Genomic DNA, 27,514 nt, shown 5'->3' on the forward strand with positions numbered 1-27,514 from the left:
CATACTTCAGTCTGAGACTGCCATTATTGAAGGCGTTTGTGTCGAGGTCAAAATGAGGTGTGTTGTACAAAACAAAGCGTTAAAAGTACAAATCTCTGAGCATCGTAGCACCATTAGCTGCAAAAACTCAACGTACCCAGTTGCGGCCCACTTTTTGGAAGCAAACCACTCGATTTCGTCTCTACGTTATATTGGCATCGAACATGTCACCCTCCCTAGGAGAGGGGGTGACCTAGACAATTTATTGTTAAAACCAGAGGCTGCCTGAATMTTTAATTTAAAGACCCTTGCTCCCATCGGTCTCAACGTAGACTTTGATCTGAAGCCATTCTTGTGATTATTGTGATTTTGCTATTCATTGTAAATGTTTGTAGGCCTATGTAGCCAAATTGTACCTATGATCGTATGCTATCTATTTATGTTTTTTATAAGTTCTATTTATATCTGTAAATAAACCAATGATATCAAGCCACACCCGGCCATAATTACAGACACCTGTGTGTGTCCTTTGACACTATATAAATAGTGACCTGCAGTGTTTGTCATTATAGTCTGATGAAGACAGCTTGTCTATTAGCACTTCGTTATTAGGTTATTAAATGATTGCATCTGAGCTCCTAGAGTGTGCGGCTCTCATTTATTTTTCAAGTGTTCTACTCTGCTAGCCAGCACCTCGCCTAAACAGGTGTGCGTTTCTTTCGCCTCCAGTACAAAACAAAGTCATCAGTGATTGGATCATCTTTAACCAATCAGAGTATCAAAGCCAATGATGCATTTTCAAACACTGCTTTACCACCTGTATTCTGCCTCTGGCCTAATCCATCGGTTCCTGGGACCAATCAGATAGTCTAGAATGGATTTCCATTCTAGAACTCCTTGAGAAGGTACTCAGATCCATGAGAAGGTACTCAGATTGAGAAGAAACTCAGATCTCAAATCAAACAGTTATTTGCGCCATTCTGTCATTTTCTCAACAAGGCAGCATGTTGCATTGTCCAGAAACATACATCTCTTTTCCACAAATTAAATGTTTGAGTTTTCTAGTAAATTTGTATTATTTATTATTATACTGTATCTGTAACCCAATTATGCCTAGTAGGTTAGGTCTACTGTCTAGCCTAGGCCTACTATGTTATGTTTGTAAAACATTTTCGTCATTTATTTAAGAGGACCACAATTACAATTATTTTTGTTTCATCCTTGATGATTTGAAATGCATTATCAGCATGTGTGATTGTATTGTGTTTTAAATTATCAAATACATCTATCTATCTATCGAATGCAATCAACTTTCTGTCGGTGCAAAACACGCCTACCGGGCGCCCGGGCGAGATTAATCGAACCCCCTCAATGTGGAGAAAAAAACTACGTCCGTAGGCGTGGCGTGGCGTTCGGCCGGAGTAAGGAGTTTAGGCAGGCAGGCAGGCAAAGAGAATAGGAAAACGTTCATCCCAGGGCTCGAGCGCTTACCGCTGGACGAATCGTCACCGAGAGGGGAGGAGTCCATCCTGCAGCAGCCTTAAAAGCAGCCTAATCACGGAGAAATTAAAACACACCCAAAAGATAGAAACGCGCAACGACTCAAAGTGAAGGTCACACATTTGTTTTTTCCCTGCGAGGGACTACTAGGGGCTCAGGACCTGCTGTTTTCTTATGTTATTTGGTTTTGGTTAACGGTCTTTGTAGCTGTTGACACATAGCCTACAGCCCACTCGGCGAATTTCACTCTCTATACGGGCATTTTTTCCCCCGCATTTCAAAGGACGGTAAACAACGGAGACACCTCTGGAGAAAATGCAGTTATCAATTAACGGCGTACTCTGCACTCTGACGGTGCTGCTTCTGTGGCAGGCGGAGGAGCTCGTTGAAGGGTGCAGCTGTGCCCCCGTGCACCCACAACAGGCGTTCTGCAACGCGGACGTAGGTGAGCAACGGCTACGCCCTCACGTGCACCTTGTTGTTTCTCTGCTACAGCCTCTGTCAAGAGGTCTGGTCCTTCATGGCAGGTAGTAGTGTGCTTTCCAGCTCTGTCGCTACACTGGTGGCAGCGGTGGGATAAGTTAGTTGGTCACTTATGCAGTCGCTTAGGCCTATACGTATGATGGACGTGTCAGTTTGTACGTTCACATTGTAGTTTGTAATTTGTTCATGTAGGTGATATGGTGTTATTTGGGACGCAAACAGTGTTCTTTACTTATTCAGTTACACTGGCTGTTTCCTGTTGCATGATACAACAGGAAATGTGTAACTGAGGTGGTTGGCTCGCATGAGTAGTTACTTTGCCTGAGATCTGAAGGCTTGTCTCCACCTGACTATGCTGCAGCCATGTACAGTAAAACAGAGGACACACACAGTCCCCTATGAGTTTAGTGCTTTGGTATCTGCTGTGGGGCTAGGAGTGCAGTCTGGCTTGTGGACGTGGCACAGCAAATAGAAAATGAAGACATAAAGAGGGGGAGAGAGCAGGGGAAACTAGGATGGAATAAGCAGGGTTGTATAAATTATGCTCGAATCCCTCTGAACAAGTCTGTCATACCAGTTTCACTCTCCTCTACTTCCTCTGAGGGGTGTAGCTGTGAGGAATGACAGGAATGTTTCTGGGGTTTTCCTGCTCTGCACTGACCTAATGTAGCAGGATAGCAACACACACACCACTTCAAAGACTCAGGTGCAACACACAAGACTGCACAGACGTACAGTACACACCACTGATGTATAGCCTTCTCTCAGTCACATACGAATGCGTCCATCTGGCAGCGTATGACATCTGGCTGTCAGTTCTGGGAACTCAAAAGGAAAAAGCTATAAAAGTTAAGGACCTCTCTCAAATATACACGGTATCCATGAGAATAGGGACACACACACACAGAGTTGACTTACAGGGTGGGATCCCCTGACTTTGTCAACAGTGTTCACTCCTCAGAAGTCATCTGCTTCCTGGTCATTCTGACTAGTGAAAACAACATGATTCTGAAAAAGCCATTAAACAGGCAGCAGTCCCAAATCACTGTTTCCCTGAGCTGAGCGTGCTGTCTACACTGTTCTATTCCCAGAGTCCTTAGTGCTCATTAGCTTCTGGGTCTGAAGGAGGTCAGGAAACAAGAGGAAAAACTCCACAGAATGCAGGAGACTGAGCCAGCCAGGTATACTGCTGGCACTCGGTGTGTTTGCATCACCCTCCGTGAGCTCCCTCTATGAACTTGGGAAGTGGTTACATGTGCAGATAAGCATGCGACCTGGACCAGGGGAGAGATGGAGTCAGACGTTTACTCTGCAGTGAACCCCTCCCATGTTTGCTTCTGTGTCACGCCAGAAAGGGAACCTGAGGGGACAGGGCAATGGCAGTCACCCCTGTGGAGTGTTTTTTAAATTATTTTTTCTCCTGTGATTTTTACGTTCTTGCCTATTGCTCATATTTTCCATTCCCTTCCCATAGCTAAAGCATGACGTCGTTTGTGAGGCTTTTAACACACAGGAACTACAGCTTATACTTTATCATACTAGTAGGTCTGTCCTCTATCCTTCAGTGTCACTACATTTTGTCTGTCTCTCGATAATGTGCCTAAATCACAGCCTTGTGGTCTCACTGCCTGAAACATCTCTCCCTATCCATATGTGCTAACAAATGGTGATGTGATTTGGGGCATGAACATCTGGAATGTTACTGGCAGCTTGTTCACATCCTGAAACAGTCAAAACAACAAAGGCTGTTTTGACTCCCTGTATTGTGGGTTGTTGGTTTATTACTGTGCTGTAGGAATGCCAGGCTGCAGTCAAGGCTGTTCAGGCTGCCTGGGCACCATCTGCAGGTGGTTAACTAGATGTGGTGGGAGAAGGAATTCAAACAGAAGCTTTGTTTTCGGGACTCGTGTGTGTGTTATGTCCTCTGATCCTGTTTCCCTGCAGTGATCCGCGCAAAGGTGGTGGGGGAGAAGGAGGTAGATGCTGGGAATGATATCTATGGTAACCCCATCACCAGGATACAGTATGACGTCAAACAGCTCAAGGTGAGACTACATCCACAACCTCTAACCCCCTCTGACTTCTAACACGTCACCTGTGGTTGTGTAAGATATGAGACCTGTGTTCATCTAACCCTGACCTGTTGAGTTGTAGATGTATAAGGGTCCTGACCAGGACATTGAGGAGATCTTCACTGCTCCAGTCTCCGCTGTGTGTGGCGTTACCTTCGATACCAGTGGCAAGAAGGAGTACCTGATCTCAGGTGAGGATAGTCTGTTGGACCTTACCACACACTGATGGCATAGTTAATCTCCCTCCGCTATGTGCTAAAAGTAGCCTGATCCCAGAGCTGTTTGTGCTGCCTTGCCTAGTCTTACAGTTATTAGTGTTATAAGGAGTTGGCAAGACGGCACAAACAGATCTGGGATCAGGCTGTGCCAGAAGGTGCCGAGTGAGCACAACTAGAGCAGACATGGGCTAGACGTAAAGCGAGACACAGAGGGGCATTAGATCATGCGTGCTTTGGTTTCCCTACTCGTTCTCTCACACAGCCTAATTACAGGGAACACCAGGCCAGGGACTGCTGAGGCTAGTGTTTCCTCCTTTAGGATTCCCAATGGACCTCGGCATGGTGAAAACCATTTTCTGTAAGACTAGCCTTTCAATGACTCACCCCTCTCCTCATTCTACTCCTCACACCCTCTCCCTTTTCTAACCGCTGTCTGTCCCCATCTAAGGAAGGGGGAGGAAAGAAAACCATGTCTGATTTAGTGTTTCAGAACCACATTTCTGTTGCTGTTTTTTTAAAGAGGATCTCTTCCCTGCCTTATCTTTTCTTCTGCAGGCAAGGTGGAGGCAGGTGGGAAGATGCATGTGACCCTGTGTGACTACATCACTCCCTGGGAGTCCATGAGCCCCACTCAGAAGACGAGTCTGACTCAGCGCTATCAGATGGGCTGTGACTGCAAGGTAGGGAGGTGGTGGGAGCAGGGTGGGGATTTGGAGGAGGTAGATTGGTAGGGAAACATCTCCTGTGACTTGTCTTAACCTGGTGTGTGTCTCTGTGTAGATTGTGCGCTGCCCCTCCCTGCCCTGTGCCATCTCTGCTCCAGAGGAGTGTCTGTGGACAGACCTGATGATGGAGAAGCAGGTGCACGGTCGCCAAGCCAACCACTATGCCTGCGTTAAGAGGGCCGACGGCTCCTGTTCCTGGTACCGCGGTAATGCTCCGCCCAAGAAAGAGTTCATGGACATCGAGGACCCCTAGTCACTTCCTGCCACCACCCCTTCCAGCTGCCCACTGCAAAGCCTGATTTTTAAGAAAAATAAATCTAAACAATTGAGTGAAATATTAGGAGAAAATAAGTTCTGTGTGAAAGGGCAAGATGAATATGATACAAATAAAATATAATGAGGCAAAGCTGATTGATTTGCGTGAGATCGGTGAAATTGTTTACTGGTTCAAAAATACCTTGCTACTTCTCCCTTCTGTCTGCAGATCTAAAGGGACCTGATGTATTCATAGTATGGTGATGGCATTCACAGGAGGTTGGTGGCACCATAATTGGGGAGGACTGGCTCGTTGTAATGGCTGGAACGGAATAAATGATACCATTTCATTGACTCCCAGACATGAGCTGTCCTCCCCTCTGCATCCTCCTGGGAAATCGATCCACATAGCTCCCTGAATGTTCATTTTGTCAAATTGCTTACACATACTTGGTTCCTTCAGGTCAACAAACAGAAGGGTTAGAGGCTAGGGGAAGGAGCTAGACTGGCTCAGGGTGTTTGTAGCGATTTAGGGTCATGAGACTGGTCGAGTGATTTTCACATCCCCCTGAGGCTGGCGTCAGGACTGATTCTTTAAACTATGGGTGTCTCAAATGGCACCCTATTCCCTATAGTGCACAACTTCTTTTTTWAAATTTTTTACCAGTGCCCAAGTAGTGCACTTTATAGGGAATAGGATGCCATTTTGGACAGAACCCTTAAAGAGAAAGGTGCACTTGATTTAACTCCTTTTGTGCACCTCCTGGGCAGAGAACTCACCTTTTGACCTACTGTATGGAATGGTTGCAAAAGGGAGAACTCTGCTTAACTGTCGGGCCGGGGGGGGGGGGGGATCTAAATCAAGTGCAACTCTTTGCCCCTGAACTCCTACCTCTCTCAAACTACCCAGGTTAGAACAACCCCATATCTATTCAATGATGGCTAGACAATGTTTCCTCATTCTGTTTGATTCAAGTTTTTTCTTTAGTTAAATGCTATTTGATGTTGCTTCTCATGCCCATGTTATCACAATCAGATTGATGGTGAGGCGGGACTTCCCAGATTATTCTAATCGACATTTGGAAAGAAAGTAGTTTAGTTTTTATAAGTGGTTGCGTTCGTTTTGTCTGAACTCTAAGCATCCCAGTCAGACAGATCTGTGAATAACATTTAAAACGACCTTCTAGAATGCGTGTCTCACCAGCCCAGTTGATGGTATCACATTTTACCCCTGCCCTTCCCCCTTCCCCACACTCCATAACCTTCACCCCTATGCCGCCCTCCCCTCGACGGTCCTTCTAGACTCAACACCCCCCTCTGTCTCCACCCACTACCCCTTCTCTCTCGATAGCTATACAGCAGTGGAGGCTGGTGGTAGACGCTATAGGCTCATTGTAATGGCTGGACTGGAATGAATGGAACTGAGTTAAATGTGGTTTCCATATGTTTGACTATTCCAGTCATTACAATGAGCCTTTTCTCCTATAGCTGCTCCCACCAGCCTCCACTGCTGTATGGTACCTATGCCTCATTGGAGGCTGGTGGGAGGAGTTACGCATATACTTTTGTATTTTTATAATTATTTCTGTCAGAACTAAATTTTATACTTTTTGAAGAGGAATTCCAGTAGAGGTATAACTGTGATTCTCTAGTGATCTTAATATAGTACCCCAGACAGGAAGATGTGTATCCCAAATGGCTCCCTACTCCATTATATAGTGCACTATATGGGCCTTGGTCAAAAGTAGCACACTACAAAGGAAATAGGGTGCCTTACGGGACATAGCCGCGTTCCAGGCAGTCTTAACTGCAGTCCGTTGCGCTGTGCAAATGTTCAGATCTTACATTGCGGCAGGTAGCCTAGTGGTTAGAGCGTTGGACTAGTAACCGAAAGGTTGCAAGATCAAATCCCCAATGCCCAGAGAAGTGTGAACTTCTCAGGAAACCACGTCAATAGGATCTAGTGTCTTCGGCACATACTCCTAACATCTCAAAATAATGCTATATATTAATTTGGATTTAAAGTATCAGAAGCCTTAATTTAAGAGTGGGCTGTTTTCCATTTTGATTACATTTTACATATAGATTGTTTCTCCCTATCAAGTCTCTTAAAAAAATATATGATGACGTGGTGTATGTCTTTCGCTGGGAGCACGTGAGAATCTTACTCCTAGCCACCCACTTGCAAGGAAGGCACTTGCATAGATCTAAATAAGCTTGGCTAGATATAAACATAGGCAATGCCTTGGTAATACCATATTTCTTCTACCTTATCCAATGCTTTCTGATGTACACATGGTATGGAGGGGGAGATTGAGTGAGATAAAGGGGTTGAGTTTGAATACATCCAGACTATGCATGTTTAATCCTTTGTGGACGTTCAGTTGATTGACAAAAATATACAACAGTATTACCAAATAAAACCAAACCTTTTGAAATAACTTTCTCTGTGTCTGTGCTGCTGGTAGTTATAATCCTTGATTAAATGAAGTGTTTCACATGTTGCACCCAGTGGAGGCTGCTGAAGGGAGGATGGCTCATAATGTCTGGAAAGGAGTGAATGGCATCAAACAGTTGATGCCATTACCACGAGCCTGTCCTCCCTAATTAAGTTGCCACCAACCTCCTGTGGTTACCTGACTGAAGAGAAACAGCCCGCTTCCCATATTGCACGGAGTACTTGAAGTACTTTGCCTGTTGAATGAACTTTCAAGTACAGGGAGTGAAATTTGGACTGGAGTATGTTTGATGTTGAGAATAAAGGATACCACATTTTAGATCTTAAAATGGTTTTGGGGCTGATTGTTGACCACTGCAGGGATAACAATGTGGCATTGTTGAAGATTACTGCTTATTGGAAATGCATCACAATGAAAATGTTAACAACGATTAAAACCTTTTAAAATAATTTTCTGCTCAGGGAATTGACATTGTGACTCAATAGCTACAGTCTGGAAATGTTGAAAGTGATCAATGTTTTATCTTCCAAAATAATATGGAAATGTTCGCCAATGAATGGAAAGGCTAGAGCTGCTCATTGGTCTCACTGGYCCAGAGGGGTATACTACAAAGTAGGTTAAATGAGTTAGTCCGATAACTTTGTTAAAACAGGCTGAAGTAAACTTTGATTTTCTGGTTCATAAACAAAGCTAAATGTAGGTGTTCTTGGTTGAGTTAAGCTTTAAATGGGCATGGTCTGCCTTATCTTTCAAATGAACCAAGTTATTTCAGCAGTGGAGGCTGCCTCATATTAACCTTTATTTAACTAGGCAAGTCAGTGAAGAAAAAATGTACAATGACAGCCTAGGAACAGTGGGTTAACGCCCTTGTTAAGAGGCAGAACAGATTTTTACCTCATCAGCTCGGGGATTTGATCTAGCAACCTGTCGGTTACTGGCCCAATGCTCTAACCTCTCTAACCACTGCCACCCCATAATGTCTGAAAAGGGGTAAATGGAATGGCATCAAACACATGGAAACCTTATTCCACATTTCCACGAGCCCGTCCTCCCCAATTAAGGTGCCACCAACCTGTGTATTTCAGAATATATAGGCATGTTAGCAGGTTAACTATTTGAACCTTTGTAGTATACCCCTCAGGTCCTAGCCTGGTTCAAATACTACCTCAAAGATATTTTTGTTCAGAAAACTGTTTTATTACAATCGCCAAATGCATATACATCAGTTGTACAACGCGAGCGGGCTATATAGGGCTCTGGTCAATAGCAGAACACTAGAGTATTGAACTCAGCCTATGAAGTCCAGAGCCTGCTGGTTTTCTGTTCTACCTGGTAATTGCACACACCTGGTGTCCCAGGTCTAAATCAAAGCCTAATTAGTGGGAAGCAATGGGAAAAAAAGAAGGGGCACAGGCTTCAAGGTCCAGAGTTGAGTTGGGCAGCGGTCTAAGGCACTGCATCTCAGTGCAAGAGGCATTACTACACTCCCTGGTTTGAATCCTGGCTGTGATTGGGAGTCCCATAGGGCGGTGCACATTTGGCCCGGGGTAGGCTGTCATTGTAAATAAGAATTTGATCTTAACTGACTTGCCTAGTTAAATAAATTCCTTTTTAATATAGGGAATAGGGCTGCATCTGGAAAGCGGGCGTTTCAGTTTCTCTGTCAAGAAGACATTGCCCCCTGGTGGTACGTTTGTATTACCACAACTTCTACATCAGTAAGGATATAACCTAACAGCATGCGTAAAAGAAAAGCCTTAAAACTAGGGCTGCGTCCAAAAACACCTGGGAATTCGCACTTCAGGGAATTCGCACTTCGCACGTTCAGGACAACTGAATTATTTAGGGGAAAAAATTAGCTCCAACTGACAAAAATCATTTTTGAACTGTCATCCAACTCGGAATTCAAGATCGGAAACTCCGGCACCTTTCTACAGCTCCGACTTCCCGACCTGAAGATCACTGAAGTCATGATTTTACCTAGTTTCCCCCTCCCCCCCAGTTTCCAATTGTTTCGAACGCGCCAGTGATCACCGATTTATGGTGCTTTAGAAACAACTGGGAACACGGAAATAACCGTGGTCAAATCATGACGTCGGTGATCTTCAGGTCAGAGCTGTAGAAAGATGCCAGAATTTCCAACTTGGAATTCCGAGCAGGATGTCGGAGATTTACGAGTTCCCAGTTGTTTTGAACAAAAAACATGACGGGAGAGGTTCTCTTCTCCACTGCAACCAATACAGTAAATGTTAAGGAGTTAAGTGGAGTGTCGCCTTGTTAACGTCCAAAAACGGAAGTCGCGTCACAAGCTCTCTTTACATTTCCCCTGAAAACTGGAACATCCGGTTGTTGAGGACTTGGCAGAGGCTAACTCCATTAGAGAAGAATCAGTGTATAATACCCATGTATATCCCAGTCTTTCAGTTCTTGACTGACTGTAGTACAGAGAGGGTGGAACTAGAATTCTGAAACAAAATGCACCAAGACAGTTTAGTCAATGAGAATAAATTATACTTGTCAATAGAAATCTGGTGGAATCAATGACTTCTTCACCACTCAGCCAAATGTACATTGGCTAGGCTCGCTTCACTTCAGCGTATGTGAACACAAGCATTCTAGAACACTAAACTGTGGAACCATAGACTCAGAACACTGATGCATAGATCTTAGGGCAAAACCACAGAACATTCTATAGAACACCTTGCATGATGGCTTTAGTAAACGTCCATTCCTGATATGGCATCACATTGTTTGGGCAATACACTACAGTTCATTTGCACCCAACACTGATATGTGTACACACACACAGTTGGTCATAGTTTAATCTTAGGTCAAGAGTCACTAACACAGGCTGCTTCTGAAATKGCACCCAAAGGGCTCTGGTCAAAAGAAGTGCACTATGTAGGAAATAGAGTGCCATTTGAGACGCAAATGATATTTGGGACACACACAATGTCCAAAGGGTCATTGTCATTCCAGACAGTTTTCTAAAGAGGCTGAAATGTGTGATTGAAGATTTTCAGACAGCACAAAGTGTACATGGTTAGTAGCGTCACTTGAATCATACACTGTATGAAATTAACATTATGGACAGAAGTATAAAAAGAGAATATATATATATATTTATTAATTACACACACTTTAACTCTTTTAATTGCAAGAAGAGACTGACCCTACCGTTACACTTGTTTAAACCGAGCTGCACTGGGGTCAGAATACAGTCATGGCTACATTAAGACACGTGGACCCGTCATGAGATATGGGTCGAAAACGCACCTCAATGCAGGGATGGGATGTGCCACTGTACTTCAAATTTGACCTTTTTCCAGTGTCTTCTGGAGAACATCTCCACTTCAGTCACAAAGATTTGTTGAAAATAAACAAAGACAAACCAGGAGAAAGCTATTTCTCCTACAAGCGTTCCTATTGGACATTGCCGAGGATGCTGATTGGCTCATTTTGTTAAAAAAAAATCAGATGCTCTCCCTGTTTGGCTGATGATTAATAAGGCAGGTGTGTGTGTGTTCAGAGGCCCTTGTTGAAGTAGACGTATTGTACACTGCCCATGGAGCTGAAAGAAAGTGAGAGGAAGACAGAGTRAGATCCAAACCAAGTCTAATATGTTACTGTAGGTGTGATCTTGAGCACTATCCTATGTGATGGAAATGTTATACTTGTGCTTTTCTAATAACTAATTTCTGTGTTCATGCAAGTGACTGACTGAACAAATCCTCACTTATTAATATCTGCAATTTAGCAGTACACCCAGACCTTGTTTTGAGAATGAAAGATATTTCAGTTTCAAGGTCTCAGCTTAGAGAGAAGAAGCCTCGTGAGGTATTGGTCAGTCACATGAATGAAGCAAACGTTAATGATTAATTAATTAAAAATAAGCTAAATCATGTAAATATGACTTGCCCTGCAGTATGTAAGAGAACTAAGGGGACTGCCCCGTTAGAGCTTCTGCCAGACGTTCATTATGGTTCATCAAGTTTGTTGGAACCCCTCCAGCGCGCTGACAATAAACAATGATTCATTTAAGATTGACTTCGAGTGTCCCTGTGTAAGAATTTCCACAACACCTACAACATGCCTTTGCTGATCGTAAAGATGAGATGCTAAAACAGCTACTACATCATGGAGGGGCCCTACTAAACGCTGCCCAGTCGACAAGCTACTTACCATTGCTGAGAGAACAGGGAGCAGGCTACCGGCACCATGAAGACCAGGCTGCAAAACAGACATGGAGGGTTAGGTGACTGTGTGCCCACTAAGACAGAGACAAGTACGTTTGTGTCCCAAATGGTAACCTATTCCCTACTACATGGTGCACTACTTTTGGCTAGGGCCCCATAGRGCTCTAGTTAAAAGTAGTGCACTATATAGGGAATAGGGTGCCATTTGGCACACCCTGAGAAATGTAGTACCAAACAACAATCTTCATGGTGAAACCTCCTAAACAGTCCTACTTACAACGCTACCACCACTATCACTTGTAAAGGTCCGTGGACGAAGGTGATCCTCTGTTAACAGAAAGACAGGGCTGGTTAGCTGGTTAGCTGGTTAGCTCACCAAACAGCACCTCAATCTGCACTCTAAGCACACTTAGTCAAGAACAGCGTAACTGGATATTTAGTCAACAGAACTGTAACTCAATGTTTATTCAATAACATTGTAGCTAGYTAGCCTATGCATGTCTAGTAGCAGAATTTGTTGTTTTGATTAAAGGCCCACCTGCATAAACCTGTTATCCTCCAGTCTCTGCATGATGATGGGGAGAATGACTAGGAGAAGAGAGGGGGCACAGGAGAAGAGAAAGTAGATAAAGGAGGGCAGGTGGAAAAAGAAGGAGAGGAATGAGTCATTGTAGGGAGTAACAGGATCACGCTCCACTTTCCATTGTCTATGGAGCGAGGACTGATCTCAAATTCTACAGCCCTCCCTCTTAAACCTTTGACACGTACTCATGCCCGGTGCTGCCATGGTAACCCGGGAAATTACCACCTGGGTGATGCCCTCCACAGCTGCTTTCTGTCGAGTGTAAGAGGAAAATGTTCATTTTTCTGCTCTTGTATAACAGTCAGAAATACGATATTTAGTAGAATATTTAATTATTCAAACATTACCTTGAAATGACCCAGTTTGTTTCCATTCTCATCTGTTACAGCGATGCCATTCAGGAGCTCTCTGAGAGGAGAGAAGGAGATGGTCAACAACTCACTGTTGTGTCTTCATGGGGATGCTAATACACTAGGAGCACAGATGAACTCACTGTTGTGTCTTCATGGGGATGCTAATACACTAGGAGCACAGATGAACTCACTGTTGTGTCTTCATGGGGATGCTAATACACTAGGAGCACAGATGAACTCACTGTTRCCTCATTGGGATATTGACAGTTAGCTGACGCAAATGGAACCCAGGGCGCCACCAGGGGAGGAGCTTTCTACAGGAAGGGGCAGAGACAAGACAGGAAGGGGAAGTGGAACATGTAATCAATCAAACCAGTGTGTGTGTGTGTGTGTGTGTGTGTGTGTGTGTGTGTCTGTGCATCAAACTGTACCTTTGTGTAGAGGTTGAGTCCCACAGCAGTAGCTAGAGCAGTGCTAGTTGCAGTTAAATAGGCTACTCCTATCTGACTGAGGAGGGAGAGCAGAGATAGTGTAAGACATTTAAATAGCGCTTGATATTCTCCATGTGCATTACATTCAGCGTAGCTGTGTGTGTGTGGTCTGCATGGTCTTACTTGGAGGTGATGGGGGAAGCAGCGTTTCCGTTGGTGTAGTTGACTAGAACGTTGAACGACTTATTCACTCACTGCCAGAACACTACAGTAGGGACTGTCCGAGAGAGAGAAAGGTTTGAAATACATCACTAGAAATCATTGCACCAAACTCACCTATCTTTGGTTCATCTATAGATCGATAATTTTGTCAGAAATATATATATATATATATATATATGTGTGTACGTACCCGTAGAACTGTAGCATACCGCCTGTTATGGCCATCCCTCCGGGCACTTGGAAGGACATTCGACCAATCAGGTTCATGCGATCGCCGGTGTCTGGGTGAAAGGCGGAGTCATAGAGCTTCTTGGCGTAATGCAGCTGTTCCTCTGTGGTGCCAGGGGGAAGGGAAGATGCTCTAGAACAGGAKAACCACACATAAACCAGGTTCTCATCATGAGGAACAACCACTGTAGATATAACACTGCAGAGAAATKACTACTTCACAGTGGTATAATTAAGCAATAAGGTACAAGGCGGTGTGGTATACGGCCAATATACTACGGCTAAGTGCTGTTCTTATGCATGACGCAATGCGGAGTGCCTGGATACAGCCCTTAGCCGTGTTATATGGCCATATATCTACCCAGGTTATATCTACCCAGGTTAGAGCGTTGGACTAGTAACCGAAAGGTTGCAAGATCGAATCCCCGAGCTGACAAGGTACAAAATCTGTCGTTCTRCCCCTGAACAAGGCAGTTAACCCACTGTTCCTAGGCCGTCATTGAAAATAAGAATTTGTTCTTAACTGACTTGCCTAGTTAAATAAAGATAAAAAATAACTAAAAATAAAATATACCACAAACCCCCGAGGTGCCTTATTGCTATTATAAACTGGTTACCAATGTGATTAGAGCAGTAAAAATACATGTTTTGTCATACCCGTGGTACACGGTCTGATTTTTTTGTTTATTTTATTTATCCGTTATTTTACCAGGTAAGTTGACTGAGAACACGTTCTCATTTACAGCAACGACCTGGGGAATAGTTACAGGGGAGAGGGGGATGAATGAGCCAATCGTAAACTGGGGATTATTAGGTGACCGTGATGGTTTGAGGGCCAGATTGGGAATGTAGCCAGGACACCGGKGTTAACACYCCTACTCTTAYGACAAGTGCCATGGGATCTTTAATAACCACAGAGAGTCAGGACACCCATTTAACATCCCATCTGAAAGACAGCACCCTACACAGGGCAATTTCCCCAATCACTGCCCTGGGGCAATGGGATATTTTTTAGACCAGATGAAAGAGTGCCTCCTACTGGCCCTCCAACACCACTTCCAGCAGTATCTGGTCTCCCATCCAGGGACTGACCAGGACCAACCCTGCTTAGYTTCAGAGGCATGCCTGAAGTGGTATGCAGGGTGGTATGCTGATATACCACAGCTGTCAGCCAAACAGCATTTAGTGTACAAGTGTGTATTTGAAATGTGTTTCTAGCATATCCCAACTCAGAGACACATGCAGAGAGCTGGGGTCAGAGCCAGGGTCCACTATTTTACCAGCGTCCMTGGAGCAAATAGGGCCTTGCTCAAGGAATTCGAACCAGCGACCTTACGGTTACTGGCCCACCGCTCTAACCTCGAGGTATCTGTGTGTGCGTGTACTTCACAGTGGTGTGTGTGCGTTACCTGCAGCTCTCCACCAGTGCTTTAGACTCGTCCAGTCGTGAGTCTGGCAGTAGTGCTGTGCTCCAGTCTGTGATGTTGACAAAGTGCTTCAGTCTGACAATAAACGTGGACTGATCCCACCGCGGCGCATCTATGTCAAACCTGCTCACAGCCATCGTAACCCTCCGCCTCACCACCTAGGTCTAAAGTCACAAACAAGGTCTCCAAACCACCTCGGCCGTCCCAAACTGAGTTGAGTCTGCAGTCACCGTTTAGCTCCTTGGTCCTGTACCAACATCAACGTGGTCCAATCAGCCCCTCCGGCCTGCCCCTGCAAGAACAGAAAGACATGTTGATTCTTTTTCCTGTTTTCAGTTGTGAGAATTGCCCACTTTAGTAGACCTAATAAAGCATAGGTCTAATCTTGAGACAACCTATGTTATTACAGTATCATATCATTCACATTTTCCTTTGTAAAAACAAATCTCCCCTCCCAGGGTTCAGTGGGTAACCTACTTTCTAACCAATCAAACCTGCTCTGACCAGTTAGCCATAACCTTTGAACCCAACCCTGGGGCAGACCTGGGAGCCGACGTGAGTAAGACCTTTAAACAGGTCAACATACACAAGGCTGCGGGGCCAGACGGATTACCAGGACGTGTGCTCCGGGCATGTGCTGACCAACTGGCAGGTGTCTTCACTGACATTTTCAACATGTCCCTGATTGAGTCTGTAATACCAACAAGCTTCAAGCAGACCATCATAGTCCCTGTGCCCAAGAACACAAAGGCAACCTGTATAAATGACTACAGACCCGTATCACTCACGTCTGTAGCCATGAAGTGCTTTGAAAGGCTGGTAATGACTCACATCAACACCATTATCCCAGAAACCCTAGACCAACTCCAATTTGCATACCGCCCAAATAGATCCACAGATGATGCAATCTCTATTGCACTCCACACTGCCCTTTCCCACCTGGACAAAAGGAACACCTATGTGAGAATGCTATTCATTGACTACAGCTCAGAGTTCAAATACCATAGTACCCTCAAAGCTCATCACTAAGCTAAGGAACCTGGGACTAAACACCTCCCTCTGCAACTGGATCCTGGACTTCCTGACGGCCCCCCCCCGTCAGGAAGGGTAGATAACGACACATCTGCCACACTGATCCTCAACACTGGCGCTCCCCAGGGGTGCATGCTCAGTTCCCTCCTGTACTCCCTGTTCACCCACGACTGCATGGCCAGGCACGAGTCCAACCCCATCATTAAGTTTGCAGACGACACAACAGTGGTAGGCCTGATCACCGACAACGACGAGACAGCCTATAGGGAGGAGGTCAGAGACCTGGCCRGGTGGTGCCAGAATAACAACCTATCCCTCAACGTAACCAAGACTAAGGAGATAATTGTGGACTACAGGAAAAGGAGCACCGAGCACGCCCCCATTCTCATCGATGGGGCTGTAGTGGAGCAGGTTGAGAGCTTCAAATTCCTTGGTGTCCACATCAACAACAAACTAGAATGGTCCAAACACCGCAAGACAGTCGTGAAGAGGGCACGACAAAGCCTTTCCCCTTCAGGAAACTAAAAAGATTTGTCATGGGTCCTGAGATCCTCAAAAGGTTCTACAGCTGCAACATCGAGAGCATCCTGACCGGTTGCATCACTGCCTGGTACGGCAATTGCTCAGCCTCAGACCGCAAGGCACTACAGAGGGTAGTGCGTACGGCCCAGTACATCACTGAGGCAAAGCTGCCTGCCATCCAGGAGCTCTACACCAGGCGTTGTCAGAGGAAGGACCTAAAAATTGTCAAAGACAGCAGCCACCCCAGTCATAGACTGTTCTCTCTACTACCGCATGGCAAGCGGTACCGGAGTGCCAAGTCTAGGACAAAAAGGCTTCAATAGTTTTTACCCCAATGCCATAAGACTTCTGAACAGGTAAACAATGGTTACCCGGACTATTTACATTGTGTGCCCCCCCCCCCCAACCCCTCTTTTACGCTGCTGCTACTCTCTGTTTATCTTATATGCATAGTCACTTTAACCATACATATGTGTACATACTACCTCAATTGGCCCGACCAACCAGTGCTCCCGCACATTGGCTAACTGGGCTATCTGCATTGTGTCCCACCTCCCACCAACCCCTCCTTTTACGCTACTGCTACTCTCTGTTCATCATATATGCATAGTCACTTTAACCATATCTACATGTACATACTACCTCAATAAGCCTGACTAACCGGTGTCTGTATATAGCCTTGCTACTCTTAATTTAAAATGTATTTTTACTGTTGTTTTATTTCTTTACTTACACACACCTTTCTCACTATTGGTTAGAGCCTGTAAGTAAGCATTTCACTGTAAGGTCTACACCTGTTGTATTCGGCGCACGTGACAGATAAACTTTGATTTGACCTCCCTGCGGTTCCTGCAGTGTGTTTCTATCTCTCACGCAACAAAGTGAACTGACCAATGATTTCATTTATAATCAATCAATTAATCATCCACCCTTCCAAAGTTATTCAAAGGAGCATTTCCTGCCTATTTCAAACAGCCAGAGATAGGATATCAGGCGGGGGGGGGGGGGAGGAGGAGAGGAGGCCAGTCAAGACTTTTGAGATGCACACAGGCCCTGGGAAAGCTAGAAGCAGGCTGGAACCAGAGTTGTTTGTTTGAACAGCAGGGTCATGGTGTGTACTCTCTCTGCTGCAGCTGCACACTGACTGAGCAGAATAGCATCTAGCATCTCAGTACAGCAACATATGAACAAACAAATAAATATATGAACAAATTAATTAATTAGCAAACGTTTGGTATTGGTGGTGTGAAGAGAATTAGAGAGTAAGGGCAGAGGGAGAGAAAGGTGCAGGGAGGAAGATGTTAATGAATAAGAGGGGGTGAGAGAGTTGAAGAGAAGCCTTAAAGCATGTGATGTGATGAGGTTGGGACTNGCCTTAAAGCATGTGATGTGATGAGGTTGGGACTTGTCTGAGGCAAGGCTATGATCAACCACAGGTATTCATTTTCCACAGGGCAGTCTAGTTAGACTGGATGTCAATCATCTACCTCTGCATCTCAAAAAACCCTTTCCTTGTCTCTTCCTTCATCTGCACTGATCTAAAAACACAGGGTGTGAAACCTGTTCTGCAGAACTGTAGCACATGAGGGAAAGCAGACTAGGACATTAAGGTACTGGTTACTAATGGGTCCTAACAGTTCAACCATGAGAGATAGAGAAACTACCATAAAAAGGCAATTAACTTAAACTGTAGCAGGAAACAAGTACCTAGCTAACTTACATGCGATGCAATCTTACAAGACAGTCGAGAATAATTGTTGACATCGATCCTTTGCCAAGTGCATCTGCGATTTCATGTCTAGAACAGCTGCACTCACATATGAATTGGACCATCACATATTGTGGGGACATTCTTGGAATCACCGTAAAGCTGTCATTCAACAGCCCGATACAACTTGCCTGTCAAGTTAGCCGCATTTTGCAAAGCATGGACAATAGCAGCTGTGTCCAACAAGCACGTCCAGAAATACGAAACGGTGCAAAACATAGAGCGAAACAATCGTACTGTAACTGTATCAATAAATACAAACAAAACAACGTAACACATACGTTACCTTTCAGAGCTGAACTGCAAAAATGTTACAACTTGCTATTGCTAATTGTTTCAACTGGGGATTGTAGTTGTTTGCGTAGTAGGGAAGGGTGCACTTGGCACTGGCACCGCCTCCTCTGCAGACCGGGGCAGCTCACTCTCTCTAGAAAAATAACTTAAGGAATACATTATTATATGAACTTTCAGTCATCTCACCCTTTAAAATATGSACGCAAAAGATCTTGACTTTTCTCTTTCTAAATCAAACACAAAATACATTGCAAATAAGAACATGACAACAATGCTTGTTAGCTAGCTAACGTTACTAATTTATATCCAGCTAAAACGACACAATGATAAATAAATAAGATAGCTTGTTGTTATTTATGCCTCCACTAGTACACAATGTATTTCAATCGTGGGACCAATTTACGTTGGGAATTGTTAGTTGACAGAGCTTTTGTTAATAGCTAAAGTAGCTAATTATAATGCTAAGTGGCGTGCCCTAGTTTACGCCCACACTTGTTGTGCTCTCGCGTGAACTTGTGTACAACGTCATCACCCCCTACTAGGGGCCCTAGTAACATCGGTAGCGTATTGGGGAGATAAAGCAACAAGATGGTGAGTTGAATTTATTGCGATAAATAGCTATTATAATGTAGATCGAATCAAATAAAGGCATAATTAACAATACGATTGTTCAAAATGTTGCCACTGTACCTTTTAAGACATTCATAAATTGGTGAAAAATGTAGATTTTTGGGGAAAAGCTGACTGCAGCGGTCTTGTTGCTCTGTTGGTTTATCATGAGATTAGCAGCCTAGCATAGCTAAACCCTTTGAAACTGTTGCTAGCTACATAATTAGTTAGCTAGCTCAGTCGCTTCAGAACGCTTTCCATATTTGTAACCACGGTGAATTCCTAGAGAGGGAGAGAATAATTAGTTCGAGAATCATCTTCTATTTTCTGTGTTCTCTCTGCGCATCCTTGAGGCTCGAGTCGCAGGCAATTGACCAGCCTGTTGTGGAGGGATGCGAGTAGCCAGATAGCTAGTTACTGTAGTTAGCTAATTTAGAAAGCAGCTAGGCTYCTGTTGCTGCTCCATTGCTCATGTCACGAGTCGGGATAACGGATCGGGTTTTGATATGTTGCAGGGTTTGCTGTCAATCCTTCGGAAGCTAAAGAGCACACCAGATCAGGAGGTTCGGATCTTGTTGCTGGGTTTGGACAACGGGGGAAAGACCACTCTGCTGAAACAACTGGCTTCCGAGGACATCAGTCACATCACCCCCACACAGGTACAGTACTACTAGGGAACACATACGCACATCACTAGGGGTTTGGGGGGTGTTATTTGTGCTAGACTATCACTTATAAACCCTCTCTCTCTCTCCAGGGCTTCAACATAAAGAGTGTTCAGTCTCAGGGTTTTAAGTTGAATGTGTGGGACATCGGGGGACAGAGGAAGATCAGACCCTACTGGAGAATTACGTTACTTTGAGAAACATGATGTGCTGGTGAGTGGCTTACATAGCTTCCTTCATGGGGGAACGACTTTATTTATATATATATTTATATACACTGCTCAAAAAAATAAAGAACTAAAATAACACATCCTAATCTGAATGAATGAAATATTCTTATTAAATACTTTTTTCTTACATAGTTGAATGTGCTGACAACAAAAATCACACACAAATTATCAATGGAAATCAAATTTATCACCCATGGAGGTCTGGATTTGGAGTCACACTCAAAATTAAAGTGGAAAACCACACTACAGGCTGATCCACATTTGATGTAATGTCCTTAAAACAAGTCAAAATGAGGCTCAGTAGTGTGTGTGGCCTCCACGTGCCTGTATGACCTCCCTACAACGCCTGGGCATGCTCCTGATAGTCGTGGCGGATGGTCTCCTGAGGGACTCCTCCCAGACCTGGACTAAAGATCCGCCAACCCTGGACAGTCTGGTGCAACGTGGCGTTGGTAGATGGAGCGAGACATGATGTCCCAGATGTGCTCAATTGGATTCAGGTCTGGGGAACGGGCGGGCCAGTCCATAGCATCAATGCCTTCCTCTTGCAGGAACTGCTGACACACTCCAGCCACATGAGGTCTAGCATTGTCTTGCATTAGGAGGAACCCAGGGCCAACCGCACCAGCATATGGTCTCACAAGGGGTCTGAGGATCTCATATCGGTACCTAATGGCAGTCAGGCTACCTCTGCGAGCACATGGAGGGCTGTGCGGCCCCCAAAGAAATGCCACCCCACGACTGACCCACTGCAAACCGGTCATGCTGGAGGATGTTGCAGGCAGCAGAACGTTCTCCACGGCGTCTCCAGACTCTGTCACATGTGCTCAGTGAACCTGTTTCATCTGTGAAGAGCACAGGGCGCCAGTGCATCTTGCCAATCTGGTTTCTTGCTTGGCAAATGCCAAACGTCCTGCACGGGTTGGCTGTAAGCAACCACCTGTGGACGTCCCCTCATACCACCCTCATGGAGTCTGTTTCTGACCGTTTGAGCAGACACATGCACATTGTGGCGCTGCTGGAGGTCATTGTCAGGGCTCGGGCAGTGCTCCTCCTGCCTCCTCCTTGCACAAAGGCGGAGGTAGCGTCCTGCTGTGTTGTTGCCCTCCTACGGCCTCCTCCACATCTCCTGATGTACTGGCCTGTCTCCTGGTAGCGCCTCCATGCACTGGACACTACGCTGACAGACACAGCAAACCTTCTTGCCACAGCTCGCATTGATGTGCCATCCTGGATGAGCTGCACTACCTGAGCCTTGTGTGGTTGTAGACTCGCTCTCATGCTACCACTAGAGTGAAAGCAGCCCAGCATTCAAATACCAAAACAATCAGCCAGGAAGCATAGGAACTGAGAAGTGGTCTGTGGTCACCACCTGCAGAACCACTCCTTTATTGGGGGTGTCTTGCTAATTGCCTATAATTTCCACCTGTTGTCTATTCCATTTGCACAACAGCATGTGAAATTTATTGTCAATCAGTGTTGCTTTGTAAGTGGACAGTTTGATTTCACAGAAGTGTGATTGACTTGGGTTACATTGTGTTGTTTAAGTGTTCCCTTTTTTTTTTTGAGCAGTGTATATATCAGTTGATTAGTACATACACTTAGGTTGGATCAAAACTCGTTTTTAACCACTCCACAAATTTCTTGTTAACAAACTATAGTTTTGGCAAGTCGGTTAGGACATCTACTTGTGCATGACACAAGTAATTTTTCCAACAATTGTACAGACAGATATTTCACTTATAATTCACTATATCACAATTCCAGTGGGTCAGAAGTTTACATACACTATGTTGACTGTGCCTTTTAAACAGCTTGGAAAATTCCAGAAAATGATGTCATGGCTTTAGATATCTGATATACTAATTGACATCATTTGAGTCAATTGGAGGTGTACCTGTGAATGTATTTCAACGCCTACCTTCAAACTCAATGCCTTTTTGCTTGAAATCATGGGAAAATCAAAAGAAATCAGCTGAGACCTCAGAAAGTCTGGTTCATCCTTGGGAGCAATTTCCAAATGCCTGAAGGTACTACGTTCATCTGTACAAACAATAGTCCGCAAGTATAAACACCATGGGACCACGCAGCCGTCCGCTCAGGAAGGAAGCTCTCTGTCTCCTAGAATGAACGTACTTTGGTGCGAAAAGTGCAAATCAATCCCAGAACAACAGCAAAGGACCTTGTGAAATCGTAGGAAACAGGAACAAAAGTATCTTATCCACAGTAAAACGAGTCCTATATCAACATAACCTGAAAGGCCGCTCAACCACTGCTCCAAAACCGCCATAAAAAATCCAGACTACGGTTTGCAACTGCACACAGGGACAAAGATTGTACTTTTTGGAGAAATATCCTCTGGTCAAACAAAAATAGAACTGTTTGGCATAATGCCCATCGTTATGTTTGGAGGAAAAAGGGGGAGGCTTGCAAGCCAAAGAACACCATCCCAACCGTGAAGAACGGGGGTGGCAGCATCATGTTGCGGTGGTGCTTAGCTGCAGGAGGGACTGTGCACTACAAAATAGATGGCATCATGAGAAGGAAAATTATGTCGATTATTGAAGCAACATCTCAAGACATCAGTCAGGAAGTTAAATTGGTCACAAAATGGTCTTCAAAATGGACAATGACCCAAGCATACTTCCAAAGTTGTGGCAAAATGGCTTAAGGACAACAAAGTCAAGGTATTGGAGTGGCCATCACAAAGCCCTGACCTCAATCCCATAGAAAATTTGTGGGCAGAACTGAAAAAGCTGTGCGAGCAAGGAGGCTACAAACCTGACTCAGTTACATCAGCTCTGTCAGGAGGAATGGGACAAAATTCACCAACTTATTGTGGAAGCTTGTGGAAGGCTACCCGACACGTTTGACCCAAGTTAAACAATTTAAAGGCAATGCTACCACCAATCTATGATGTAATGTAAACTTCTGACCCACTGGGAATGTGATGAAAGAAATAAAAGCTGAAATAAATCATTCTCTATACTATTATTCTGACATTTCACATTCTTAAAATAAAGTGGTGATCCTAACTGACCTAAGACAGGGAATTTTTACACGGATTAAATGTCAGGAATTGTGAAAAAAGGAGTTTAAATGTATTTGGCTAAGGTGTTTGTAAACTTCAACTGTGTGTGTGTATGTATGTATGTATATATATATATATATATATATATAAATAGTACCAGTCACACCTACTCATTCAAGGGTTTTTCTTTATTTGTACTATTTTCTACATTGTAGAATAATAGTGAAGACATCAAAACTATGAAATAACACATGGCATATCACTGCAGAATGCTGTGGTAGTCATGCCGGTTAAGTCTGCCTTGAATAATAAATAGCTCACTGATAGTGTTACCAGCAAAACACCATCAAACCTCCTCCTCCGTGCTTCACGGTGGGAACCACAAATGCAGAGATCATCCGTTCACCCACACTGCGTCTCACAAAGATAAATCTCCAATTTGGACTCATCAGACCAAAGGACTTATTTCCACCCATCTAATGTCCATTGCTCGTGTTTCTTGGCCCAAGTAAGTTTCTTCTTATTGGTGTCCTTCAGTAGTGGTTTCTTTGCAGCAATTCGACCATGAAGGCCTGATTCATGCAGTCTCCTCTGAACAGTTGATGTTGAGATGTCTGTTACTTGAACTCTGTGGAGCATTTATTTGGGCTGCAATTTCTGAGGCTGGTAACTCTAATGAACGTATCCTCTGCAGCATGAGATCCAGTTTCATCATAGCGCTTGATGGTTTTTGCAACTGCACTCGAAGAAACTTTCAAAGTTCTTGCAATTTTCCGGACTGACTGACCTTTATGTCTTCAAGTAATGATGGACTGTTGTTTTCTTTGCTTATTAGACCTGTTCTTCACATAATTTGGACGTGGTCTTTTACCAAAGAGCTATCTTCTGTATACCACCCCTACCTTGTCTCAAAACAACTGATTGGCTCGAATGCATTAAGAAGGAAAGCGATTTCCAAAAAATTAACTTTTAATAAGGCACACCTTTTATTGAAATGCATTCCAGGTGACTACCTCATGAAGCTGGTTGAGAGAATGCCAAGTGTGCAAAGCTGTCATCAAGGCAAAGGGTGGCTACTTTGAATAATCTAAAATATATTTAGATTTGTTTAACACTGTTTTGGGTTACTACATGATTCCATATGTGTTATTTCATAGTTTTGATGTCTTCACTATTATTCTATATTATGGAAAATAGTACAAATAAAGAAAAACCCTTGAAGGAGTTGGTGTGTCCAAACTTTTGACTGGTACTGTATGTACACACACACACACTTACACACCACCAGAAGTGTGCTACTAATACTTTTGAATGGAAACATTACTGCGTTTCAGATTTACGTCATAGACAGTGCAGACAGAAAAAGATTTGAGGAGACGGGGCAGGTGAGTCTTGTCTCAAGTGATGTTTGTGTGTTGTGTAACGTGCATATTCTACATACACACAGGTTTATATTGGGATCCCATGCTGACGTGTGTGTGTTCTAGGAGCTGGCTGAGCTGTTGGATGAGGAGAAGCTGAGTGGGGTTCCAGTGCTGATATTTGCCAACAAGCAGGACCTGCTGACGGCAGCCCCAGCCTCTGAGATCGCTGAGGGACTTAACCTGCACACCATCCGGGACCGCGTCTGGCAGATCCAGTCCTGCTCTGCCCTCACCGGGGAGGGGGTACAGGTGAGATGCAACAGGGTTTAGGGGCAATTTGTGTTTTCAATTCAGGAAGTTGATTGTTATGTAATTTTCCTCCCATCTGTTTTCAGGACGGAATGAACTGGCTCTGCAAGAGTGTCAATGCTAAGAAGAAGTAGCACAGATGTCTGTTTTCACACACCCCTGAGCCTTTGGGAGGACGGGGTGTACCTGTGAATGTACACACTAAATCAACATGGACTTGAAGAGTTTTTAACCGCCTGGCTGGCCTCTACACATTGTTTACTAAACTACAACTCTCGCTAGAACTACAACTTCCATGTTGCTCTTCAAAATGGAGTGGGGGTACAAAGGGAACTCATCCCAGGAGACCAGAGACCCCCCTCCCCAGCCTAACCATCCCACCTCCAACCCGTCCTAACCATTCCACCTCCACTCCTTCAAGACATTCCACCCCAGCCTACCCATCCCACCTCCACTCCTTCAAGACATTCCACCCCAGCCTTAACCATCCACCTCCACTCCTTCAAGACACTCCACCCCAGCCTACCCATCCCACCTCCACTCCTTCAAGACATTCCACCCAGCCTACCCATCCCACCTCCACTCCTTCAAGACATCCCACCTCCACTCCTTCAAGACACTCCACCCCAGCCTACCCATCCCACCTCCACTCCTTCAAGACATTCCACCCCAGCCTACCATCCCACCTCCACTCCTTCAAGACACTCCACCCCAGCCTAACCATCCCACCTCCAGCCCGTCCTAACCATCCACCTCCACTCCTTCAAGACACTCCACCCCAGCCTACCCATCCCACCTCCACTCCTTCAAGACATTCCACCCCAGCCTACCCATCCCACTCCACTCCTTCAAGACATTCCACCCCAGCCTAACCATCCACCTCCAGTCCTTCAAGACATTCCACCCCAGCCTAACCATCCCACCTCCACTCCTCAAGACATCCACCCCACTCCTTCAAGACACCACCCCAGCCTCACTATACCATTCCACCTCCACTCCTTCAAGACACTCCACCCCAGCCTACCCATCCCACCTCCACTCCTTCAAGACATTCCACCCCAGCCTACCCATCCCACCTCCACTCCTTAAGACACTCCACCCCAGCCTACCCATCCCACCTCCACTCCTTCAAGACACTCCACCCCAGCCTACCCATCCCACCTCCACTCCTTCAAGACATGCCAGATCTTTATACTGTCCTTCACCACAATATCAGCCTATTCACTCACTCTTTACAGGTTGTCCTGGAAACCCAGCTCTCTCTTCTCTCTCCTAGCTTGGGTGCCAGTCTCTTTAGCTTACATTCCACTCCTTGTACTCTGTGTCATATTGCAAAGCATGCCAGGAGTGGATTGATAGCCAAAGAGACTGTTATCCAGACTCTCATTCTTTCTCTCATCACTCTCTCCCTCATATTCTCCTTCGTTCAATTGTTTTTAATTCCATGACAAGCTCCTTTCTTGCTGCAGTTCTGTTTGAAGTGAGGTATATTTTTGTAATTCTTTATTTATGGTGAAGTAGAGGGTAATAGTAGAGGGTAATAGCGTACTGTGAGATGCTCGCAAACAACAGAAACAGTGTGTGGTTACTAGGATGACAGGGAAACATTGAATACTGTGCTTTACTCCCCTGTGAAAACGGTCATGCGTGTTAATATGTAAAAAAAWAWATATATATATATAACAAGACAAATAAATACACTTTAGGGCTAATCTGAAATGGCACCCCGGTACCTGAATAATGAACTAGTTTTGGCCGCAGCCCATTTGAGTAGAGCTCTACAAAGCGAATGGTGTGCCATTTCGGACAAAGCCTATTCAATCAAATGGGAAAAAATACACATTTTTTGATAATAAATTAGGCACTAGGGCACGAGGGGGTGTGGTATATGGACAATATACCACTGCTTAGGGCTGTTCTTCCGCACGACGCATTGCAGAGTGCCTGGACACAGCCCKTAGCCATGGTATATTGGTCATATATCACAAMCCCCCGAGGTGACTTACTGCTATTATAAACTGGTTACCAGCTTAATTAGAGCAGTAAAAATAAATGTTTTGCCATACCATATACAGTCTGATATACCATGGCTGCCAGCATTCAGGGCTCAAACCACCCAGTTTATAATTGTATATAACCCCTATTCATATGTTATGTGCATATAGTAGAGTGCGTATTAGACCTGTACTATGTAATCTAGCATATCTGCATATGTCATAGGTGTTGATTGATTTTAACAGGGTGTATGACAATGTATTTTTCAGTGTGATGCATTGTCTTTGGTTTTAGAGGGCATTTACACAAAAGGCTTTTTCTTTTTGAATGTGATCTGTCCAAGGATTGAAGGTACGTGAATAAAATGTGAGGGGGGAAAAAAGAGAGCATTGTTTTCTGTCCTGGCTGTAGAGTGGTAGTATAAAGAGGCCCCAGCCAAAACACACAGTTGTGTGAGATGTCCTGTGGAGGACTCCGCCACCTGCCCAGACCCATGTCATTGCCAGTCCCTGGAGACCCCACACCAGAGTCCTCTCCAAAACACTAGTGCCACACACACGGCAG

The 27,514-nt window shown here is 44.6% G+C and overlaps 2 protein-coding genes and 1 pseudogene across 2 annotated transcripts; 2 read left to right on the forward strand and 1 right to left on the reverse strand.

Annotated features, from left to right (window-relative positions):
- Positions 1-1,434: 1,434 nt before the first annotated feature.
- On the forward strand, positions 1,435-5,388 carry LOC111968154 (metalloproteinase inhibitor 2). The gene is made up of 5 exons (XM_023993726.2): positions 1,435-1,924; positions 3,907-4,007; positions 4,117-4,225; positions 4,808-4,932; positions 5,033-5,388. Exons 1-5 carry the CDS (start codon positions 1,795-1,797, stop codon positions 5,228-5,230), a joined length of 663 nt encoding a protein of 220 aa, XP_023849494.1. The 5' UTR covers positions 1,435-1,794; the 3' UTR covers positions 5,231-5,388.
- Positions 5,389-10,788: 5,400 nt separating this feature from the next.
- LOC111968160 (sideroflexin-2-like) lies at positions 10,789-18,054 on the reverse strand (annotated as a pseudogene).
- Positions 18,055-19,235: 1,181 nt separating this feature from the next.
- On the forward strand, positions 19,236-25,794 carry LOC111968279 (ADP-ribosylation factor-like protein 3). Its single transcript, XM_023993818.2, is given in 7 exon segments — positions 19,236-19,338; positions 19,872-20,015; positions 20,114-20,203; positions 20,205-20,234; positions 24,617-24,667; positions 24,770-24,955; positions 25,042-25,794. Coding segments are annotated over 7 exon segments (552 nt in total). The 5' UTR covers positions 19,236-19,335; the 3' UTR covers positions 25,090-25,794.
- The last annotated feature ends 1,720 nt before the right edge of the window (positions 25,795-27,514 follow it).

Source organism: Salvelinus sp. IW2-2015, linkage group LG8 (genome assembly GCF_002910315.2).
Source record: "Salvelinus sp. IW2-2015 linkage group LG8, ASM291031v2, whole genome shotgun sequence".
NCBI lineage: Eukaryota > Metazoa > Chordata > Actinopteri > Salmoniformes > Salmonidae > Salvelinus > Salvelinus sp. IW2-2015.